We start from the raw sequence: 23,508 nt of genomic DNA on the forward strand, positions 1-23,508 counted from the left end.
AGGCTTTTACTTCTGTTTCAAGAAAAGCGCGCGCGCGACGCGAACTACATCTTTTATTTATCAATGTCCGATACGAGGCCGCGGCATCCATTATGATTCATAATCGTGCTGTGGAAAAAGTGGCATTGCGAATTACACAAACGGAATCGGAGTCTCACAATGAAAGATCCTCGAAGTTACGGAAAACGAACACAAAGCGGTCACATTAAAACGATCGAGAATTGAAGATTTTTCTAAGACTCGGAATTTTGTAATTTTAGCCAAAATATTTACGCGAATTTATTAAATATGAGCCTGTCAGAAACTAAAATAATCAATTTCGTGTTTTACAAATTTCTAAATTTCAGCACCAAAGCACATAATAAATGCTTGGTTTTTCAAAATTAAGAAATTTACAAAAAGCGAGTTTAATACATTTCGCTTTTAGATGGTTAATATGTATTTTGGCGAATTATAGAATAATATTGTAGAAACACTATATGCGAGGTATTACTTGGGTGTATCATCATAATTCATAAAGCAAAACGGCTGTTCGTAAATTCACGACGAATTTTAGCGGATTATAATGCTAACCATCATACAAACGATTACTGTATGAAGAGGAGAGAGAGAGAAAGGGAGCGAGAGGAAAGAGAGGGGGGAGGGTTTCAGAAGTTTCGGAACACTTACACGCGGGATTCAAAATTCAGACATTAACGTCATTATCGCTTCCATAAGAAATTCTGCGGAATTTCGGGATCCGCATGCAAATTTCATGGTAATGCGACGCGTCGGTGCCTCGCATCGCACAATTTCAAATGTGACGGCGTCGCGCTCGCGATGAGACGCCTTTTATTTTACATGGACTAATGCGAGATTTTACGAATCATGTGCGACCCATTACGAGCCATGATTATTACAAGGTGGACAGTATGAATAATGTATTACGCGAGGATAAACATTGCACGATCTATAGAAAATTAAAGCTCTCGCCGGGGGTTTTGCCGGTAACGACAGATTGCGCCGAATTATACCTCATTTTTCCGGCAAGACCCAACGCCATGTTTGTTCGGCGGGGGCATGAATAATGGATTATATAAATAAAAATGGAGGGAACAATACCGGCGGAACGAATTCCTCGGCTTCTATTTTGCGGGACGACCGAATCGCATCCGATCGCGTCTTTTATTTCTCCCACGGACTTCCCGACTTATCGACTCGCGCATTATAGCGATTCGGCATTGTGTAAATTATTACCAATATAATCCGCGTGAATAATGCATCGCATAAATAAAAAAGCATTCGCATGTAAGTCTTAAGTTTTGATTGTTTAACCCTCTCTTCTCCCTTCTCTCTCTCATTCTCTCTCTTTCTCTCTCGTTTCAAGATTATCTACAAGTGTCAAGTGAAGAGGATTTTCATAGTTTTCTTTTCCATCAGATCTAATTGTCTGTAAGAATTATCCTATGTAATTTCTTAATGCGTTATTACCTCATCATTAAAATTAATCCCATAAAAAAGTGATTTTATAAGAAATTGCAATCATTAAATTAAATATCGAGCGAATTATCATAAATTATCATATCGTTGCGCGAAAAAAATTGTAAGCGTACACACTCCCCGTCGCAAGTTCAGAAAATACGTTCTCCCGATCGGCAGAAGCCGGCCGGATAGGAGCAACTGATCGAAATCGTCGAAAATCACATATTATATCCAATATTAAAATTCAGCAAATACAAATTAAAATTACATGTCTGACCTATTGCACATCTACAATTAACTGTATGATAATAACGCATAACGAACCTCGATTATCACTGATCCGGTTATCATTAATTTGAATTTAAACCAATATTGAAAATCTCAATTAACCACGCATGGTTAACATCGAAGCATAAATGACGTACAATTAACGATTAATTATCGACGATAGTGATTAAATAATTATTTCCTCGCCGAGTCGGCGCAAAGGCGAGAGCCGCCTGTATCCACCCGCTCGCTCACTCACTCACCTAATTCCGGACCGCAGACCCTCGGTATAATCTCCAAAATTGCGCTGCACGACGGGTCCTCGAAGCACAATTGGCGGGCGTAGAGGCAATTCAGGATGGCCATCGGCACCTTGATGCCGGATCCTGAAACAGAATCGACGCGGGTACATATTAAAAAAAAAAGTCGCCAGTCCCCGCACATAAAGAATGCGCCTTTAACATTTTTCCCGCGCCGCAGCGCGGCGAGCGAGATTAAAGCCGGACGTTACGGTGAAAAAAGGGAAAAAAGAAAAAGGGAATTCCATTGAGATCGGTTCGCCGGCGTCGAAAAATTCGGGAAATTCGTCGTTATTACGGCGAATTACCGCGCGACGAAACGCCGGTCGAAAGACGGCGACAGGGTGAGGGAGAGATCGAGAAGGTGTATACCTGCATGTGTGTCCGTGTGTGTATGTACGTGTGTATATGTGTGCCTGTGGGTGTGCAGTGATTTAATATCCTCGCGATAAAGCGTTTCCGTTATTTATAACCGGCCGACGTGGAACTCTCCGACGACGACAAATTATATTTCATTAAGCGAGCGCGGATAGTTTGAATGAGAATAAAAGGGTGCGAATAAAACGGGCGCACGCGCCTGTACCCGGTCCTCGTAAATCAGCTCGAATTAATTGTGACGTCAGAATAAAAATTCTTCGGACGGGAAAGCGGCGCACGAATTTCGGGCCGAGGCGCGCCGTAATTCGGTGCTGTCGGTCGACGCGATGATTAAATTCACGACGAAACGAAATGCTTGTACGCCAAATTGTACTGCAAATTGCGACCTGTCCCGAGGAATGAGTTATCGATCGTTCGACCATTTAGAATCTTCATACGCGAAACATCTTCGGGGTGCTGTCGGAATGGCGAGTCGAGAAACTCGAGTCGAGACTACCGCATCGAGACAAGCGCTGCCCTGCATCATCGAGGTGTCGGTAGATTTTGAATTACAAGCGATCGGAATTAAACATCGGGGATCCACCAAGTCCCAGCTCACGTTAGTCTATATTGTATAAGGTCTTTTCATAATCCGATATTTCGTGGAATTGCAAATACGGAAAGAACGAGGAGAAAAACGTCGCTCGTTCGAGTACCAACCGAATGTCTATTTCTGTGAAAAAATTTTGCGTAAATTATAAAAAATAAAAGACGGTAGACGATAAAGAGATTATTAGGTCATTAAGTATGAAATGTCCGATTTCGAACAAGAAGCAGTATAATTAATTAAAGTATGCGCCTAAACTATCGATTTTGCCGACAGTTTTGCCATCTTAACGGTAGCTTGTTGATGCCGGCAGCGAAGAAGTTTGGAAAGCAAGTGGTGATAAGATCGCGAAAAGCGTTTTCTACAGTTTGTTGGGAATTAAATATTTTTCCTTGCAAGAAGTGGCCCAATGCCTGGAAGGAATGGTAATCAGTTGGTGTAAGATCTGAGGAATACCGTGGGTGACAGAGAGTTTCCAAGTTTAGCTCTTGTAATTGGAGCAACGTTATTCGTGCGACATATGGTCGAGCATTGTCCTGCAAGAGGATTTGCCTGTCTCTATTCACCAATCTCGGCTGCTTAATCTCAAGTTCCCTCATCATTTCGTCTAATTGGTTACAGCAGACATCCGCCGTAATCGATTGACCTTATGAAGCTGTAGTGGAAAACACCAGCGCTGGATCACCAAACAGACGCCATTAACTTTTTTTGGTGAATATTCGGTTTCGGGGTGTGTTTTGGCATTTCATCTTTATCCAACCATTGTGCCGAACGCTTGCGATTGTCGAAAAGAATCCATTTTTCATCACACATAACAATGCGGTGTAAAAATGGTTCGCCTTTATGTCGCAACAGCAAAGAAAGGCAAGCTTCGAAACAATTTCTTTTCTGACGCTCATTTAATTCATGCGGAACCCATCTATCCAGCTTCTTAACCTTACCGATGAATGAATTACCTTACCTTCAAATGGTTTAATATTGTTGGAATAGTAACGTGAAACCGTGCTGCTAATTCACGCGTAGTTTGAGATGTATCCGCTTCCGCTGCAGCTTTCAGCTCATCATTATCCACCTTGCTCTTAGGTCGCCCACGTGGCTCATTTTGAAGATCAAAATCGCAAGATCGGAACTTCTCAAACCATCGACGTACTTTGCGTTCATTAGCCACACCCTTGCCAAACACTTCGTTGACACTTCGAGTTGTCTGCACTTTATTAGTTCCACGTCGGAATTCATATTCAAAAATAACGCGAATTTTTTACTTATCCATGGTTTACAAAATTTAATCTGCAAAAGACAATTCGACAGATAATTACAAACCAAAACGTGCATCTGAAAGGCTGATGACGTACCTTCACAATAAAAAAAAACAAAGAATTGTCAAAGTGAAATATCAGAAATATCGGGTATCAAACTTGGTACTTGAGATAATCGGACATTTCATACTTAATTACCTAATACGTGTGTAAGTTTTAGTAAATAAGTAAATTTGTGCGAGATTCTTCATAACGACTCCGAATCTCTGCAAATTTCTCGATTTTCGATTCCGGTCGATTGTATATAGATTTGATGGCGACCGAATACGAGAGTGGATCAAATATAAACGAGCTTTTTGCAAGAAAACCATATATTTTTTAAAACCAATTCTAATTTACATTTTTCTTATTTTTCTACATAGTCTCCCATCTTATCTATACACTTCCTCCAACGGTCTGGTAATTTTTTAATCCCGGTACCATAAAAAGGTGGCGGACGTGTATCAAACCAATTGCACACGAACTGCTGTAACTCCTCGTTCGTTGTGAAGCGCTGTCCATCAAGGGCTTCATTGAGTGGCCCAAACATATAGAAGTCGCATGGTGACAGATTTGAGCTGTAGAGTGGATGTTCTAGGACAGCCCAGTGCATATCGGCCAATTTTTGTTGTGTTACTGCTGTGGTTTGGGGTCTGGCGTTGTTATAGAGAAGCAACACACTTCTGATAGGAATGCCGTGCCTCTTTGACCGATAGGCAGCTCGAACTGAAGTTCCTGAGAGATTTCAAGAACAGTTAAGTACCGATCGCCTTCGATGAGTTCTCGAACAGCCTCGGTATTCTGCGCCGTGATGCTCGTGCGGGAACGGCAGCAATGTTTTCAACAGGCTCCCGTCCTTTCTTAAATTCGTTACACCACTGCTTCACCCGAGCTCATGAAAAAGGTTCTTTCTCCGAACTGTGGGAGTAAACCGCGCCGAATTTCAGCAGCATTTACATTTTCGCTGACGAGAAACTAAATAATAACACGTTGTGCAACTGCGGGGTGTACCTCTTTCTCATTCATCGTGATTGCTGCTGAGAGTAAGAAGCACGTGGCGCCCCAACGTTATTACTGCCTTCCACATGATCCCCTTCCACTGTCCAAAACGCAGACCCCTCACGCCGCCGACGGGCGCGCAATTTAAAAAGGATCGTTTATATTTGATCCACCCTCGTATAAGCGTCATATTTTGTCGGCTGTTCGCCGCCCCCTTTTTTCCTCGACCACAAACTCGCGCGAATAGCCGAGCGCGTGAGTATAAAGCGCAGATTGCATTGCCGTTAATGCATCGATAAAGCGGCCGTATATCGGGCTTTTTGGTTAATCAAGCGACACGATCGGTGGCTCGTGGCGTATAAAAGAGAAGCGACTTTTCGACTTCGCCGGTTTATGACGTAATATCCTCCCCAGCGTGATTCGTTTCGTTTAATTAATCACTGTATTTTTATATTATTCCGCTGCGCTGCTCAGACGCAGCATCATGATTTATTCCCGATCGCGGTATCCTATTATAAATTGATGCTGTGGGGAAGATACGTATTACAAAGTACCGTATAAAAGATACTTGGAATGATGAACGTGAAAATACACTTATAATTTATTATTTAATTTCGCATCGCGCCCCATGCGAAATTAAATAATATAATGCTATAAAAAGCCGTTAAACGGCGGAAATATCTGTCTCTGTTTGTTAATCTTCCGAATTTAAACTGAAGATGATGCGTACGCCGTCGCGAACGAATCATAAATGCAACGAATCGCGAAGGTACAGCAGCAAGATCCGCACGCGAGTACAAAGATACTTGGTACGAAAAGCTAATTATATTTTCTCTCCGACGAATATATATATCACTCTCTCACGGCAAAGATATCGAGTGCCGAATAATATCTAGCTCGAACTCCGTTTGTACGTACCGCCAGTATCAGTATGTGCTGTCGAGAATCGAATCGCCACCGTGGAAATGTCTTTTCGCATTATTGCGTGTATCGGAAATGTCATTGCCGGCGGGATTACATCCCACGAGATGAACGTGCGAGTACACCGTTGCCAGAATAGAGGAGGATTGCGAGAACGTCGCTTACGATACCTTATGACATCACAATACGCCGCGCAGCACACAAATTTGTTTCGCGTTTGATGCATCGCGCAATGGCGTGTCGCGAATACGAAGCCTTTCATCTCTCTCTCTCTCTCTTTCTCTCTCTCTTTATCTATCCATCTATCTCTCTCTCTCCCTTCCTTTCTCAACTCTCTTTCGGCGAAATTCTCAAAGATGTAGGAGCACTTTCGGAAATGGCCGTCGTCAAAGGCTTTATTCGGCGCTCGCGATTGCAGAAATCCGTCTATTTCGGCGACGAGCGAGGAAATGGGGCATTGTGACCCGGGCGGTTCTCTCTCGAAATACCATCCGCCGCTCGTCAAAATCTCGCGTCTGGCGCGACGCGCATCGATCGTACTATTTAAATGCATGAATATTTCCGCGCGCCGTTAAATCGCTCTGGAAACGCCACGACGTCCGTTCTGCCCTTCTCTCTCTTACCTCCCGCGATTCCCGATATACTTACGACGACGGAGTTGATCAAGTATGCGCACGCCACCGGTACGTACGTACTTATGCAGGAGCCCACCCGTCAATTTTCCACTCCGGGCGTTCCGTTGCGCTCATAAACGATCGAGAGAGCGTCGTAGTCCTCCGGATCGGCCGCATTAACGTTAACTGTCCCGCTTATATTCGAGCGCGCATTAACATCGGTCACGACTACGCGCCGCTCAACTACCGTCGCCATAAATTCTCCCCTTATTCACGCGGGACGATCGGAAAAATCCCGCTGTCACAGTGCCCGCGCCGGAGCGAATGCACGCTCGAGTGCGGCCACGAGGTGACTGCGCCTCGTATAGAGAGAATTTTTTATAGCCGTGCTCTCTCTCTCTCGGGCGCGCGTACCCGCCAGACTCCTCTCCTCCTCCTCTTCCTGCTCTTCCGCCGGCTCGCCCAGCGTCGCTCTTCCGAACGTTTCGTAATTAATTACAGCACAGGCGGGAAAGGGAACAGTGCGCTCTCTTCTTTTATCGACTTCCGTTCCGCGAGTGGCTCGTAAAAATCCGCGTGCTCGGTTTTTCAGTATCTCCTTCCCCCCCTCTCTCTCTCTCTCTCTCTCATTCACTCGCACACCCTTCTCACTCTTCCTCGTTTGCGTCTGTTTCATTTCACTCCGCCAGTCTTCCTGTGTGTCTTTCTAACCCGCTCTCATCGCGAAAAATCTCAGCGACCGACTGCGCCGCGACGAGGAACAAGCAAATAACTGCGAGCGAGCTGTTAAACTCGAGGAGCGGAACGACGAGCAGCCCAGTCGAGAGACCTGGCCGTTCTTCTTCCGGCGTTTCGTCCCCGCTAGCGAATCGCGCCTAATGGGAATATTATTTCAAGTGTCGCATAATGAGAGAGAGTTTTACGTTTTCTCCTCTAAACTGCAATACCGAGAATACAGAAATTTGCGAAATTTGCCGATGCCACCGGCAGCTGAAAAATTTCATATTCGCATTATTGCACCCCAATCGGGCGCAGCTTACGTTGCGCACCGTTGCGCCGCGGCGCATCAGCTGTTCGCGCGGGAAGATCCCGAGATCGTCCGAGCGCTTGCAATTTTCATTTTCCCTCAAAAATCGTTCTCACCGGAGAAACATTGCTGGAGCGCGCGGGACGTTCTTAACTGCATCTTGCATGCTCACGCGAGAGTGCACGCTCGCGCTCAGGAATTCTCTCTTTTTTTCTTTCCTTCTTCTTCTTCCCTTTTTTTTTAAGGCACGACCGTTGTATCCCGACTGCAAATCGGTTTTTAAACCGAACGTTCCTTTAAAATTCAATTTAGCGAGTGGATTTCGCGCGCACGCTTGCTCTCGAGATGCACGGCGTTTTATGTCCTGCATTAAAAATGAGTGGCACTACTTATTTTTCTTCTCGCCGTCGTTAAGCGAGAAAGTGCTTCCCGCTAAGAATGGAGGAGAGAAAGAAGAGTGAGCAGGGAAGGAGGGAAAGTGGCAGTGGCAAAAGAAGGCACAAAGGAAGAAAGAGAAGAGAGAGAGAGAGAGAGAGAGAGAGTCAGTGGGTGAACCCTCCCCCATTCGCCTAAAACAACGAGCGATTATAAAACCGCGGCCGAGACGCGGCAAAAAGGTTGCGGGGGGAGAAAAAGTTGCGCGCCGCAACGAAGAATAATTATGCCGCGGAAGGACGGCAACAAACGCGGCGGTAAGGTGAGGGAAGGCTTCTCTGGGTCCGGGGCATAATAAAGCGAAATGGAAATATTATTCCTCTCTCTCTCTCTCTCTCTTCTTTCCTTCACCCCGCCATTATTCTTGTCATTTTTACGACGCGTTGATAGAGTGACGGAGGTTAACAGAAATTAAAATCTCCGTATCGAGTAATCCTACAACGAGAAGGAGGCGATACGGGCCGAAATGTTTCCGAGGAGTGTGATCTGAAAATGTAATCCTTTCGTTCGAAACAGCACCTTTCCAATCATGGACATGCCTGTTTGAAATTCTCTGGAGCGCGGATAGGCACAAGTGCATGTTTCGAAGGGGAAGAAACTTCCGTGTCGCAAGAACACACATATACACACATTCTCTCTCTCTCTCTCTATTCCTCTTCCGCTTTAATAAATATGTAGCGTAAAACTGTTTTTATCAGATATGTCTTGCGTGATTTTGTCACGTATACGCTATATTAGTCGGCTACTCTCCAACTATACATACGCGTTTTATATAATATAAAAATATATTTATATATTGCGTTTTACATATATTTTTATATAATATTATATTATTTATATAATTATATCTTTATATAGTATATATATTCATGTATTATTTTACATATATATTCAGGAGCCTCCTCCCATCGATAATCTCAGAAAATTTCCCCACCATAACCGCTCCATATCGGAAGTACAGGTAATGCGCCATCCGGGTATTATATGAAAGCCCACGGTGTATCCTCTGCGCGGCGCGTTGATCATCCCTGTCAAATAATCCGGCGATATTTATCGCGCGCGCGTGCGAGAGGGTTGGGCGAGCAGCGTTGTTTACCTGGTCGATTTCGCAGCGGCCGTTGTGAAAATCGGGCCGGCCATCGGTCACAATTACGCCGACGTGTTGATGTCGAGTGCGTCGCCGGCGCCAGGTGAGGCCGGCGCGCACGCAGGTTTATCGCGATGAATCATAATGCGTCACACGATTACAAATTACGGCGACTCACCTCGTCATGTCGGCGTTATTGTAGGGAGTGGGCATCTCGATATGTCGAGAAACTGGATTACGGCCACTGGCGTAATGCGGCGATAGGAGCTCGCGGGAATAAAGGGTTTAACACGCGTGACAGTTGGACAAGGAGGCACTAACTAACTGCGAGATTATATTCCCGGGTAATATACGTAGCGCGTGGAAAGAGAGACGGGAATGTCATTAATCGCATTTCCAGCCGTTGAAACTTAAACGGGGAGGAGAGAGAAGAGCGCGAATCTAAGAATGCACACAGAAAAAGATTTGGAAAGAACTAATATGATTTTTTTTGATTGAGCGTGAATTGTGCCGACCGTTCAGGAGATTCTCAATTTACCGAATTCCTCTTCCGAAAGATATAATATAAATGGGCAATTAATGGCGTTCATCACAGCTAAAACGGATAATTTGACGCGATGGACGAGCTGTGATTACAAATAGCATTCCGAAAGTAGCGAAATCCAATGGAGAATTCATTCATTAAAAAATGAACGGCGGTCGGAAAATGTCGACTTCGATTTTCACCAGTTGGCGCAACACATACCCACTTTTAATTTATTCGCTTTTCCCGGCCGATTTTTTTCCCGTTCGCCGCGAAATCTCTCGACGCTCGAAATAGCGTCGATTATTCCCGTTTTCTTTTTTTTTTTCGTTCTCGTTTAAGTATATGTGTGTGCGCGCGTGCGTATTTTGATAAGCGCGAAAATATTTGTGAAATTAATTTTGTTTCATTTACGGCGGGGAAAACATCGCCAATAAATCATTACGACATTGCGTAGTGACTTGTTATGAATACACTCGTTTGATTTTGCATTTTAACCAAGTCTTCGCGTAATATCTTATTAATACAAATATTCAGAAAAAAATTATATCTCATTTATGTGCACCTCTGAAGTATTGTTCGTTAAACATTGTCTTTTTCTTTTATTCGTTGCTCGTGAAATATTGACTAAACATTGAGAATTTCGTAAAGAAAAAAATTATCTATTGGCTTTCAGTTTCCGACAAATAAACAAACGTCCTTTTTCATGAAATGCCTGATTTATTATATTGAATACATCGAATATGTATAATTTATTATCTACTGACTCGCAGTACACTTCGTTAGAGATCTTTTATAATAGATGAATTCCTATTATGTGGTACTGTGCTTTACGAGTTCGCGTTTTCACATTCGACGCACAATGTCGGTTGTTTGCAACTTTCTTTGTTCCGCTGTGTGCGCAGTCATATTTTTATTCCACCGCAACTTATATTTTTTAATTACAACTATGAACAGTGTCTCGATAATATAACAGCAATATTGCGAGTGAAATGAGCAGAGTTAGCCATTATTGATCTGCATGAATCCTTGTCGCGCATATATGAAGTCTCCGGTATTGACCGATCAAATACATAAATTATCAAATTGCGACGTTACGGTAGAGATTTCGAAGCTCGGCGAAAGGTGGCTCTGCACTTTCGGACTAAAGGCGACACCGGGGAATCTTTTCCTTATCAAAGCTTGTCCGTTTCGCGGATTAAACGGGGTCGAGTGGGTTCCCGCGGGAACTCGATGTCGCAGTGCCGCGAGCCGAGTTACGCTATGCGGCATAATAATTACAGTCCTTCGTTCACGGCTAACTTTGCCGAGTGGAAGTTGTCGCGCTGGTCTAACCCAATTGAGGCGAAGGAAAAATGGAACTTAACGCGACCGTTTCTCGCTCGGTGCGTCTCGCGTCCCGGTAACAGTTTCGGCCGAAACCCTTTTACCCCGGATATCACGCCCTCGGAGAACGAGTCGCTTGCGCGCGCGGCAATAAAATCACGGCTCGCGCCTCGATACCGCTTCTCTAGAAACGGACGCTTATGCGCGTGCTGTTTCACAATTTATACGCCGCTGCAAACAGCTGTGCAACGCGCAGATGCGCCGCGACGACGCCAATAAAAAGTTACTTCCCGTCGTCCATGCGCCGCGATCGCGAGAATTATTATTATTATTATTATGCATTTTCTACATTAGGGATTTCCAAAACCGCGGAACCGCGCAAGCGGCGGCTCGAACAAACTTTATATTATCGACCGATAGCGAAGTTATCCAAATCGAAAACCTGTAAACAGCGAATTCTTTCGTACTACCATACTATCGTGCTATCGTACTTTTATGTACTATAGTTTTTACGTTCCGACCTTAACATAATTTTGTATTTTATCAGGATTTTATATGAGGTATTCTGTATAACAAGGACGAAACCGGACGAAATAGACTTTGCTGATATGCAGGGTGAAATAATAAAATAGCTATTGCCATCATGAATATCTTGAAAAAGTAAGGATATTTTATTAATGTTCAGGTGAAAATAAATAAAGTTAGATTTATAGATATTAGATATTCGAATGATGATCATTGGTATCAATACTTTTTATTAGGTAAAATTTTCTTCTATTTTTACATTTCGAAAATATTCAAGGCAGTAATAGCTATTGCTTCATCTTTAGTATTTTACATTAATGTAATCTTCAAAAAAAAAATTACCCAAATATAAATGATTTATACAGACAACTTGAAACTTAACAAAATATTTTGATTTTATATATTTATGTATCTCATGTATAACGGTGAATTTAAAAAAAATTTCGAACACGAATATCACTTTTTTATAAAGAAGTAATAATGTCTCGCTCTTATTGTACGGTGCGCCTCATATAACATTGCAAAATGTTGCGGAAGTGCGAAGAGTACCTTGAATTTCACGAAAGCGGATTTCCAGACGGCCGAATATCATATATAAAATTATGTCACATGTTTATTCGGCCACATGTTATTTCGGCCTTCATATCATCCAACTTTCATTATAGATTATCATATTTGTTAATTATACATATCACTTTCAAATTATCAATTCATGTAATTGCCTCAAATTAGCTAATTTTCAATATATTCATGGAGTATTACAGATATATATATATATACATTAATTATATAATTAAAGACAAATAAAAGAGTCAAGGCAATTGATTAACCGTCAGAGATGACAATTACATTTTAGTGCAATTATTATAGATCACAGATATTTTAACTTTAACTCTCCTCAAAATTGGTCAATTCATTAATCGAACGCCGAATTACGCATATTAAGACATCCAGATATTAAAATGCGGTTCGGTGGCAGACATTTCGCAATTTCATCGTAATTATTACCGTTTTCCCGCGGATCTGCTCGCGTAACCTTCGCAACGTCATAATCCGTAGCCGCAGCGCGCTTTAACACGACAAGATCATCAACGGAACGAGGGGGAGACGCCAATAATAAAACGAGAAAAGCGAGAAAAAGAGAGAAAGGGCAAGAGCGAGGGAGGGGGAGGGAGGGGAGGAGACACGGCAGGAGGAAAACTTTCTCCGACGGTGGTGTTTCCCGAACGGGAAAATCCCTTATCGCAGCGGCCGCCCTCGTCCGGGGGAAAATCCATTTGAGCATTTTCGCGTGCGCGGATATATTTAATTATCTTAGACGATGGCGGACGAAAGCCGGCGCCGGCGGAGTGGAGGATAATTCCGGCGAAACTTTCGCGCTCGAACTGCGCGTCGCGACCGACCGACCGCCGCCCCGGCAGAAAGTATAACTCTCCTGTCTTATTAAATATAGATCCAGCCGGCAATTGGAACTTCCGCCCGAGCAGTTACTTCCGTCTCGTCTCCCTCTCTCTTCTTCCCGTGTCCGCCCGCCCGATCCTCCTCTCTTCGTGCTCCAACCCTTTCCATCCACGGCTACGCTTAAGACGGTCCCCCGAACCGATATCGCTCGAATCGTTTCGCCTTCCACGGCGTAACCTCTCGACGAGCGGGGCAGAGGGGTGAGACGGGCTCGTGTATTAACGAGGGAAAGTACGGGTGTAAATTTTGGGTCCTCGCCGTGTCACGAGCATGAAAATCGATTCGGCTAACGCGCTCGCGAACGCATCGTCGTAAAACAGCGCTCCTCCTCAATCTAGCTTTTCGATCTTCACTCGGTTCAGCAAAATTGCCAACGACGCGATATTTACGACGAGCCGTCCGTATAGAACGTACATCCGTGAGGATGTGTACAATCAATAGTCTCTGTAAGGATTTCTAAGTAACATATGTAACATTACGGATACGAATGAACGATCGTCTTTAACGTTTGCCACTTGCCGTTGCGTAATACGCGTTACGTATCACATGAAAGTGCGATGACAATCAACGCGCTCGCGTATGTATGTATGCGTATGCGCACGCTCGATATTTGATGAAACGCACAACTGCTCCGCCTTTTCGCGAATGAAAGTCAATTGACAACGAGTTCGCTGCACGTTACCGGTGCGCATCATCGATCAGGTGTACACGAGCGAAATTTCCGAGTCCGCGCGAGTTGATTCACCGAGATGGCTGTTTCATTATGCAACGCGTTTCACAACGCGCGGCCTGCTTTATCTCGCGGTCGGGAAAGTCGCGATTTTTCAGCCGCTCGTTATCGCTCCACTGGCCGCGCGTTACATAATTTGTCGGGCATTCTCTCCCTTCACGGTCGCGCGTCCTCGAAATCCGGAAAATCCTCTTAGCGTTCATATCCGGTCGGCTGACTTGGATACGCGGATTACGCCGATTACAAAGCGAGAAATTACTCTTTCCTTGACGACGTGAGCGGTGAAAACGAGCGAAACGAGCCAGCGAAATCTGCGCGAGAGAGTATTGCAGTATCCGCGCTTATTTCGTCTCTCCTTCTTCCTCAAACCTCTCGCGTGAATTTATTCCCGAACATTCGTCAGTGGGATTATTTCTAAATGGCGAAGTGAACGTTTAGTGTTCTTTATTCGTGTGTATTTGGTTATGTACTTTGTAAATTATCTCGCGAGTCGATCTCCATGAATCATCGATATGTTGTTCCGTTCGAAGATTTTATAGAAATTTTTTTCTTCTCACAGCAACTTCAGATGCACACGTCAATATTTATATAATTTCTTAATAGAAGTTCTCATCAATCAGCGTTAAGTAATATTAATCAATGTCAACAATTTAGCGCCGGAATGGATTTTGTTATGTTTTATCGCGGATATACTTGTTTGATGTATATGAAAACGGTAGTTTAACTAAAATAGCACATAATTATTATATTTGAACGATTATTTTCATCTTGTGCACTGAAAGAAGAAAGTTTATGTTCAAGTAAATATTTGCTAAGGAGTATTAAAGTAATTATTTTATTTGAATTAAGAGTAAATATTATTTGAATATAGCATTTTTTCTTTCGGTGCGCTATTTTCGAGTAGTATTTACTTAATCTAAATAAAATAATTACTCCAGTACTCCTTAGCAGATATTTACTTGAATATAGCACTTTTTTCTTTCAGTATGCTCTCTCTCTCTCTCTCTCTCAAGAGAGATTATTTCACACACAAACATACAAACGTACACGCAATAGGAAAAAGTAAACTGACGACACTTGTAAATTCCCTCTTAAATACCTCCGCAGAAGAAACGTTAGGAAAAGCTTGCATGTTTATGTTCACTTGCGAAAGTTAATTAACCCTTTCGCGGCATACGACGTACGTACGCGTCACTGGAAAGTAGCTTCTCAATTGCACACGCCATGTATATACACGTCGTGGAAAATCGCCAGCCGTTTGCGGACGTTGTATATATACCGCACCTTGTTTGAATCTCCCTCGGTTTAGAATCTTCTTTGTTACATCATTCCGCCTCAGTGTCGCACAATCGAATATCGTATCGGCAACGAGTGTTTTTAGTCGTAGCGCGCCGCATCAGCGGAAGGGTTAACAACCGGCTTGCAGCCGTGATCGATTAAGTGTGCGCGATAATTCGCGCATTTCACATCTTTCCCGTTCGATTTGCAGCGGCGAGCTGTGCGTTTAGCGCGTCGTTGCGCGCTCGAACGCGACGAATCGACGCGCGAATTAGATAAACAGCGACTCACGGACGAGCATCGCGCTCGCATTCGCCGCAAGTTTGCACGATTTTATTTTCGCCCGCGCGTCAAATGTGTCCTCCTGTCGCGGAAATAACGCGACGCGCGTATTAAACATTTTCATCTCTCGGAACTCGAACGCGCGAGCGCGAATAACGGCTGAGGGGGAGGAGGGGGAGATGAGAAGGGACGAGTTTAGGGGGTTCGACAATCCGGCGAATCGATATATGGGACACTGATTTTCAATTATCGGCCTGGCGCGGAATTCGCGCGCACCCCCGTCCTCTGTTCATCCGTCCGACAGATCATGAGATGTTATCGTTTTGGGGGACGTGCAACGGCGCGGACAATCGTACCGCTCTACCTGCAGCTTGCGCGGGGGAGTCCGCGCACTCGTCCGGATTTGCCAGGGATTTTCCCGTGGCAGGGCAGTTCGCTCGTTCGTATACGATTAACCCGCGAGTGTCGCGTCACGAAACACGCGTCGCTTTAAATTAAAATAGCGAAATGCACAATGAACGTCGACGGCGCGCCGGATACGTAATTATACGGTGCGCGCGGCCCAGATGCACCCTCGCACGTTTTCGCCCCGCGAATTTCTGCCGACCGATGCGCGGCCACGGACTGCGTTATTATTATCCGCGAAACTGTGACGATCGAGTGTCGCGCGCGACGTCCGACGACACGGCGAAATCGAACGTCACGGAAATAACGCGCGCCCCGGTGGGAGCCCGATTAAAAGGATCCCGAAGTACAAGTGGTTTTTTTAGCCGGTGCTTTTCTTACACGTTTCTCGCCGTTTTAAATCGGCGATCGGATGGTGTGAATTGAAAATTTAGCACGATTTAACGACGTCGCCTAAAACGTCAAGAAGCATGTAAAACGAGCTTCTGTCAAATATATCAGTTTTCGGCACGTTTGTGCGTGTAGAAATAACTTGGTAATAAAATTGACTAGCGCGGGTTATATTAACGTATGTATTATATGTACGCATGTTATCATCATGCAAAAGGATTTATGATTCTTCATAGCCGGAGATGAATACAGCGTTCGAAAAATTCCGGTGAGACGGGCACTCCGACATGCCCATTAACAGCGACTTTTTTATTCTCGATCGCATGAAAAGGGAGAAAAAGACTTTGCTGGCGCAGCTAATTATGGCTTAGCTGAGAGCGTTTTGCTGCTTCGGCTAAAAGTTTGCCGCTGTAACTAAAACTTTAGTTACCGTTGCTGAGTGTACAGATGCCTAATATATGTCTATAGCTAAACTTGTAGGTGTCCATACGCTAATCTGAATCTCCCGTTGTATGGACGCCTACAAGTTTAGCTACAGTAGACGTACATTAGGTACGGCACCTGTGCGCCTACAGCAAGCTAAAGTTTTAATTACAACAGCAAATTTTTAGCTACAGTGGCAAAACACTTTCAACCATGATTAGCTGCGCCAGCAAAACCTCTTTTTTTCCGCTTTTTGCGCCTGCGTAAGTGGATCAGAAGGACGTGTGAACGAGTGAAAATGGCAGAGCGAAACGTCCACGCGGCGGGATTTTGCGGCCGATTCAAACGGCTCGGCTCTGACGAATCCGTAACGAGCATCGAAGAATGAACTTTCTAACGGCAGAGATCGCGCGTAAATCCCCCCCTCCGTCCCCCTCCCAGCGAGGAAGGGATTTCGATGGGACACTTTCGCGGGTCTCTGTCCCTCTTTCGAGCTGCGAATGCGATTAAAATGTTCCGCGCCGATGAAATACGTCCACACGAAGCGGCGTGTATGTATACACGGCGAGGTGGGCGAGAAGGGGGGAGGCGCGAAACGCTCGTTTAATTTCAACGGAGGCCGCGAGCACTCGATAAAAGCGGGTGTTTTCGCCGATATAAATCCGGATTGCGCTACAAAGTGTGACCCGCTCGTTCGCTCGCGACTAAAGGCAGGCTCGCAGCGAACGATTTTTGGCATATTGTAACAATGTAGCTGCGTGGTCGGGTTGAAATCGCACTTTTATCCGCAACGCGCGGATCGCGCGCTGCCACTGTATTTCGTAACAATGCGATAGAAACGCGGAACTGCGCGCGGATTATAGTTCATATCTGCGTATACCGCCTTCAACATTAAATCGCGAACTGTCACATATACGTTGTCAAATATGCCGCTCTGTGTGTTTCGACGATCTAATTATAAATACCAAATTCAATGCCGTGGAAAAATTACAGCGGTCGTTTCTGCCACGTAAAACGCGATTGACGTGTTACATTTCCAAAAGCTGAGAGAAAGAAGTTACATTCAAGTAAACATTTGCTAAGGAATATTGCGGTCATTATTTGATTTGAATTGAATAAGTATTGCTTGTATGTAACACACTGAATATATCAACGTGACGAATGAGGACCTTGATATCCCACTTCGATTACAGCGGAACATTTCCAAGACCGAGATTACACGTGGCCGTCGCATTAACGCGCAAAAGTGCTCGACGAAGGAGCGAGCAATCAATTCTCGCGCATCGATACCGCGAATGGTTCGGTCCGGTCGGTCGGTTGGTTGGTTGGTTGATTGGTCGGTCGTTCGCATTCCCCGCTATTGCTTAGTTATTAATGCTCGCGACGAGCGATAACAGCGGCCGGATAATTTGGGAATAATTCCGGCTTTCGAAGTAGCTGATTCGCGGATAACTCCACCTATGGCGCGGCCATATACGATAATCCGCGAAATATGATAGCCGTTCGCTTTTGTGACGGGCGTACGCCGAAATAAAGTCCGACGACACACAATTTGCCCGGTATCGAAAATTTCACATTCGCCGAATGAAGTTCCGTTTAATTTCAATAAAGCCCCTCCGATCGCCGGCCGCCGGTGCATCGATATAAATCAGGATTATGTCGTAAAAATACACGAGTCTATATACAACGTACACGACGGAGCGCCGTTTTAATTCTTTCTCTCTATCTTTATCTCTCTCTCTCTCTCTCTCTCTCTTTCTCTGTCTCTCTTTCTCGAACATGAATATATTGAAAATAATAGAGATAAAAATATTCCACTTCTCGATTGTGCGCCCCCTCATTCTCTCTTCCTCACTTCCTAGTCTTTAAAACGAATATCGTCATCGAAGTACCAACACTGTACCAATTCATTAGTTCGATCAATTAATTTGGTTAATTTCCTGATTAATTACAAGAGCATTCTTTCTCGCGACCTTGTCTTAGATTATTTCTGATATTCGAGTTATTGCGGAGATTTTGTTACGTTTAATCATTTTTACTCTTTGTTCCTTTTCGTTCAAGTTTAACTCAATTCGACGTTACGTTTATTGTATGTAAACGATATACATATATATATATATATATATATATATATATATGTAGCACTTTTGAAAATAGAAAAATGATCGAAAATTTAAACGATGAGAAAAGCCCTTCGTCATCCTCATCGAGAAATCTCGTTGTAAAATATTATATTGATACAGATTAAAGGGAAGCCCGGTACACGGCAGAAATACACCAAACGCTGCGAAGTGCGAAAAATGTTTTACTTTCATAATGCTAAATAGCGAATTCTTCGTACGCGGCAGAATAATTTCACCGAATAGGGTTTTTATTCGCTGGTCGCAATTCGAAAACCAATGATGAGATGCACGGGATGCATTAATTGAACAGAGGTGCGACGCATTCTTCATATAGCTACATACAATATTAACGAATTATCCATTGTTACGACGGAAACTCTATAAATCTCCATTCCGTATTGTATACAATAAACATTTTGTACCCGTGTTAAAATCAGTCCTGTTAAAATTTTGGTGTTAAATTTTTAATATACCCACGCGTGCGCGTATATAAATATTGAGATAACATAAACACATTATTTTAATTACACATTTAATACATTATTGTTAATTTAACATAATGTGTTTATGTTATCTCAATATTTTGTGTTGAATCGATACTTGACATGTGAATTAAAATAACACTTGTAAGTATTAAAGTAATAAGTATTAAAGGACATATTTTATATTTCAATGTCGATTAATAATATCATGGATATTAATTTTTGGGCATAATATTCGTGTTGTTTTTCAATATATTCGCCTTGTGTTAAATTAATAGAAAAATCTGAACCGTTTGGGACATGTGTAATGTGTTAAATTTATCACATTTTTTACTATGTAGCCATTTCGGCGTGTATCGATTATCGCCGAGGGAACGATATTTTTCTCGCCGAACGGGTTAACGAACTTTAGAATTCATACACATATACATCAAGAATATATAGTAGAAAATTAATAATTAATAAAGACGGGGGAACGTTGAAACAGCGATTTGAAGATTTCTATTAACTAACGTATATTAAAATAAATCCTGTTATTATTGTAACATTCGATTTTAATATAAAACTGCGATAAATTATTCAACAAAGATGACGGTGAAAACGTCTTTTTCTCCTTTTCTCCCGGTCTCCGTGAAACCACGACAAAAATTATCGGCTGGATCGCTTAATTTTCGTTTAATTAATGTTCCGAGAAACGCGCGGTTACTCACTTCTGTGCTTACACCTCCATGCCCATTTTTTTCCCTCTTCCCCGGCGGGCGAATCATTAATCACACATTGTCACTCAACTGCATCGTGCGACTGCTCACGTCCGTTAGCCACAATTTCGATCGCGCGATTACGGCCGAGCGGGCACGCGTAAACGCCGTAAATTGCATAACCCTTGCGGCCGCGCATCGACGGCGTTGCAGTTAATGCAGTCGCCGATAACAAGAAGTGTCGTGCACTCGAGCGTATACCGAGCGCGCTCGCCCGCGTCGAGATTCTCGAGGGTGTGTGTGGTAATTGGATCGAAGTGTTTTCAAAACGACGGCACTCCGCGGGCAATTAGGAGGGAGCGCGAGATACGCATGAATAAAAGAAGGCGGGCGCGTTATTCTCGAGATCGTGGCTCGTCGGATCGCAAAATTCCGCGCGACATTCAGAAAAGTAGTGAACCCGTTTGGAGGAACCGCGCTACTTCGCTTCGTTCATTTCGCAATAATTCGCGAATAATTGGACGGCGGATCGAGCGAATGACGAACGATTCGATGAGAATCGGATGTAAGTCGCGCGATTTGCGAAACCTATTCGTACGTGAACTCCACGGTGTAACGTATCGAACTACCTCTTGTTCGAATTATCACAGGGAGGACGGGTAAGGTGTCTCGCAATTCGTCGGAATTATTTAGGTCGCAAAAATTGACGAAACCCGTCGTTCAACGGGGATACCTAATTTGCCATTTGAGTTGGGGTTTCCAAACGCGAGGATTTGCGAGGATCGTAAAACTCGAACGAGGAAGCTCGCGTTAATGGAATATTGAGCGGAAGCTGTGTGCTATATAATTTATCGAAAGACGTTGGAAAAATGGCGGCGGCCGGCCGATAGTCCGCGCGGCCACGTTTTAAGAAATTAACCGACGGTTATCCACTTTTTCTCTCCGGGAGGGAGATACCGAGACCGCGAGGAGAATTCAAACAGCAGGCAGTTTCAATAAACGCGCATTCGCCGGCCGGTGCGCGTCGTGTCTGAAAAATGCATGAAAACTCTGCCAGGGGAAATCAAAAAAGCGGACTCGTAAGTTAGCGGCGCGGCAAACCAAACGCGTGTATATGTGTGTGTATGTGTGTGTGTGTGTGTGTGTACGTGCATGTATTATGTGCGTGTATCTCTGCGATCGACATACACACACGTATCTCAATACATTTACGCCATCGAGGTATCTCGAGTCCATGGCTACAATCTACAATCCATCGGCGAAGAACAGCATCTGGTAGCGATAAATCGCTACGGAACTCCGCGGGTTTCCTCAGCGCCACCCTCCGTTACACGAGAATTTTTTTTAAACGGTGCCTTTATTCGCGATAACGAAAGAGCAATCGCCACCGGCGTGTAGTGCGACGCGGGCAGTCAACAGTGTTATTTAAAAACGAGATCCTCGTATGATTGTGGCGCCGGTTTGCGAGAGGTTTCGCTCGTTGTATTCCTATGGTGTGGAAAATTGATTATTATACGTGTAAATGAACGGTCGAATAAATCGGTGTGAAAAGAGATACATCGCAGATTCGTCGTCAGAGAAAACGAGAGAGAATTTGTTTATTAGTCGTGTGTCGTTCAAGATATTGTAATTTTAAATATAGTACAATTATATCCCATATACTAAATATATTACTTTCATATCTTTTTATATAATAAGCGTGACTATAATTAATCGTTAAAATTGGTGGAATTTAACGATAACATATTTATGACATGTTTTCCTCGCGTGTATCCTTCATCACTCATAAATACTTTTATAAATAATTTAATAAGACCGGTGATATCGATATCCGATATACTTCATAAATATTAAAATTCCGAGCCCTTGATATCTTTTGAATATTAAACGTGAATCTCGGTATCGCGAGCGAACACACTCGGATTTAATTTCTCCCGATTGACATGCCGCACTTTCACAAGCACATTTTTTTCCTCCTGCCGTGTCACTTCGCGCCGGGAATCGCCGGCGGGCGTAATCCTTCCTCGAAGAAACATCATGCGATAGCAGGTCGAGGCGTCTCGAGAGTCGTTCGGCTATCGATCGCCGGAGAAATCGCGCACCCTCCGTTTGAGAGACTCGTTCTCAAAGGGAGGCGCGCGAGCCGGCACCCCGAACTTTTAAAAACACCCCCGCAGAACGAAACTAACTTACGAAAGTGCCTACTCGCCCACTCGCTCGACTACCCACCCCCCGATCGACAACCTCGCCCCTTCCCCTCTCCTCTACCTCTGTCTTTTTCTGTTCCACGACTTTTCGATAGCGATATGGGAATTCGAAGCGGCGAGGCATCTCCCCTCGAACGCCGCCCATTTGTACCCTCCGGATGCATTATCCAATGGCGCGTCTCCAGCAACCCTCCGACCTCCCTCACCCCCGTAGACTTGTAAGACGGAACCAAGGCGGCGGGGTGGCTATGCATTGCTTCTCTCTCTCTCTCTCTCTTTGGTTCTAATTCCGCGCGCCCACCTACCTATCCCGTCGTCGGAAAATCACAAAGAGAAGAAAGGAGGCAAAAAGGAGCGCGAAGGGTGCGGAAAAGTGCATTCGATACCTACACAGGATATTTCAAAGAAGCGGCGAATTTGCTATCGACCTCGAATTTCTCGATAAATTCGGAATCGTTTGCAAGTCGACGAGTGTCTCGCATCAGGTGTCGTATATTCTTCGCGATCTCGAAGATGTTCAGCATGATAATTTTATCGACGATCATCATCATGTTCCGTTACCAGATGATTAAATCTTGAGTTGCGGTCCCCTTCGAAAACGTGATGTGAACGCAAATAATGTCTCTCAAATGTGTTTTCGCAGGTTAAATGTGCACGTTGTCGATTATATATACATTTAAATATTGATATTCTCATCATAGGTATATCTCTATATTAGTTATCAAAAATAGTGTATAAAGCATTAATAAGAAAAATATTAAATAAATAATATGTTTTTGTGTTTGTAATATTGTATATATATTTGCCTTAATTTCGCTCGAAATTAACATTTATTATTTAGATAGTTAAATAAAATTATAGGAAAGTCTTTTATCATAAATAATAAATTTATAAAAGCGCCCCTTAATACGAAAATATTGAAAATCCAACACTATCTACGAACCAACTACTATAAATTTAGTTTCAATATTCCGTCGTTTTACAAATTCCTGCGCTCTATCGCCTCACGTCAACTCGACTCACTAGCTTGTGTGTGTGCGACTCTCTCTTTCCTTCCTGTTGACACATCGTTCCAGGGATCAATCTTCGATTGTCGTCCTGCCATATTTCGCGGACGCGATACAATCGATAACGAATCGATAAGCTTAGCGCAGGCACGGATGTAACACTGCTCGAAACGGTACGTGTAAATCGAACTACCATACTTTCGTTTTTTCTGAGCGTAAACTTAAATAAACATATACATCCTACGAGTCTCTCCCAATGAAATGCCGATACAAGGGATT

At 43.7% G+C, this 23,508-nt stretch overlaps 1 protein-coding gene across 1 annotated transcript in view; it reads right to left on the minus strand.

Moving 5' to 3' along the window:
• The window catches only part of LOC106744459, a 281,560-nt gene that overhangs the window by 186,426 nt on the left and 71,626 nt on the right, over window positions 1-23,508 (minus strand). Inside the window, exon 2 of the mRNA XM_014619266.1 lies at window positions 1,992-2,114. Coding sequence (XP_014474752.1) covers window positions 1,992-2,114 — 123 coding nt within the window. The remainder of the gene's footprint in view (window positions 1-1,991; window positions 2,115-23,508) is intronic.

This window comes from Dinoponera quadriceps, unplaced genomic scaffold (genome assembly GCF_001313825.1).
Source record: "Dinoponera quadriceps isolate SergipeBrazil2010 unplaced genomic scaffold, ASM131382v1 scaffold9, whole genome shotgun sequence".
In the NCBI taxonomy this organism is placed as follows: Eukaryota; Metazoa; Arthropoda; class Insecta; order Hymenoptera; family Formicidae; genus Dinoponera; species Dinoponera quadriceps.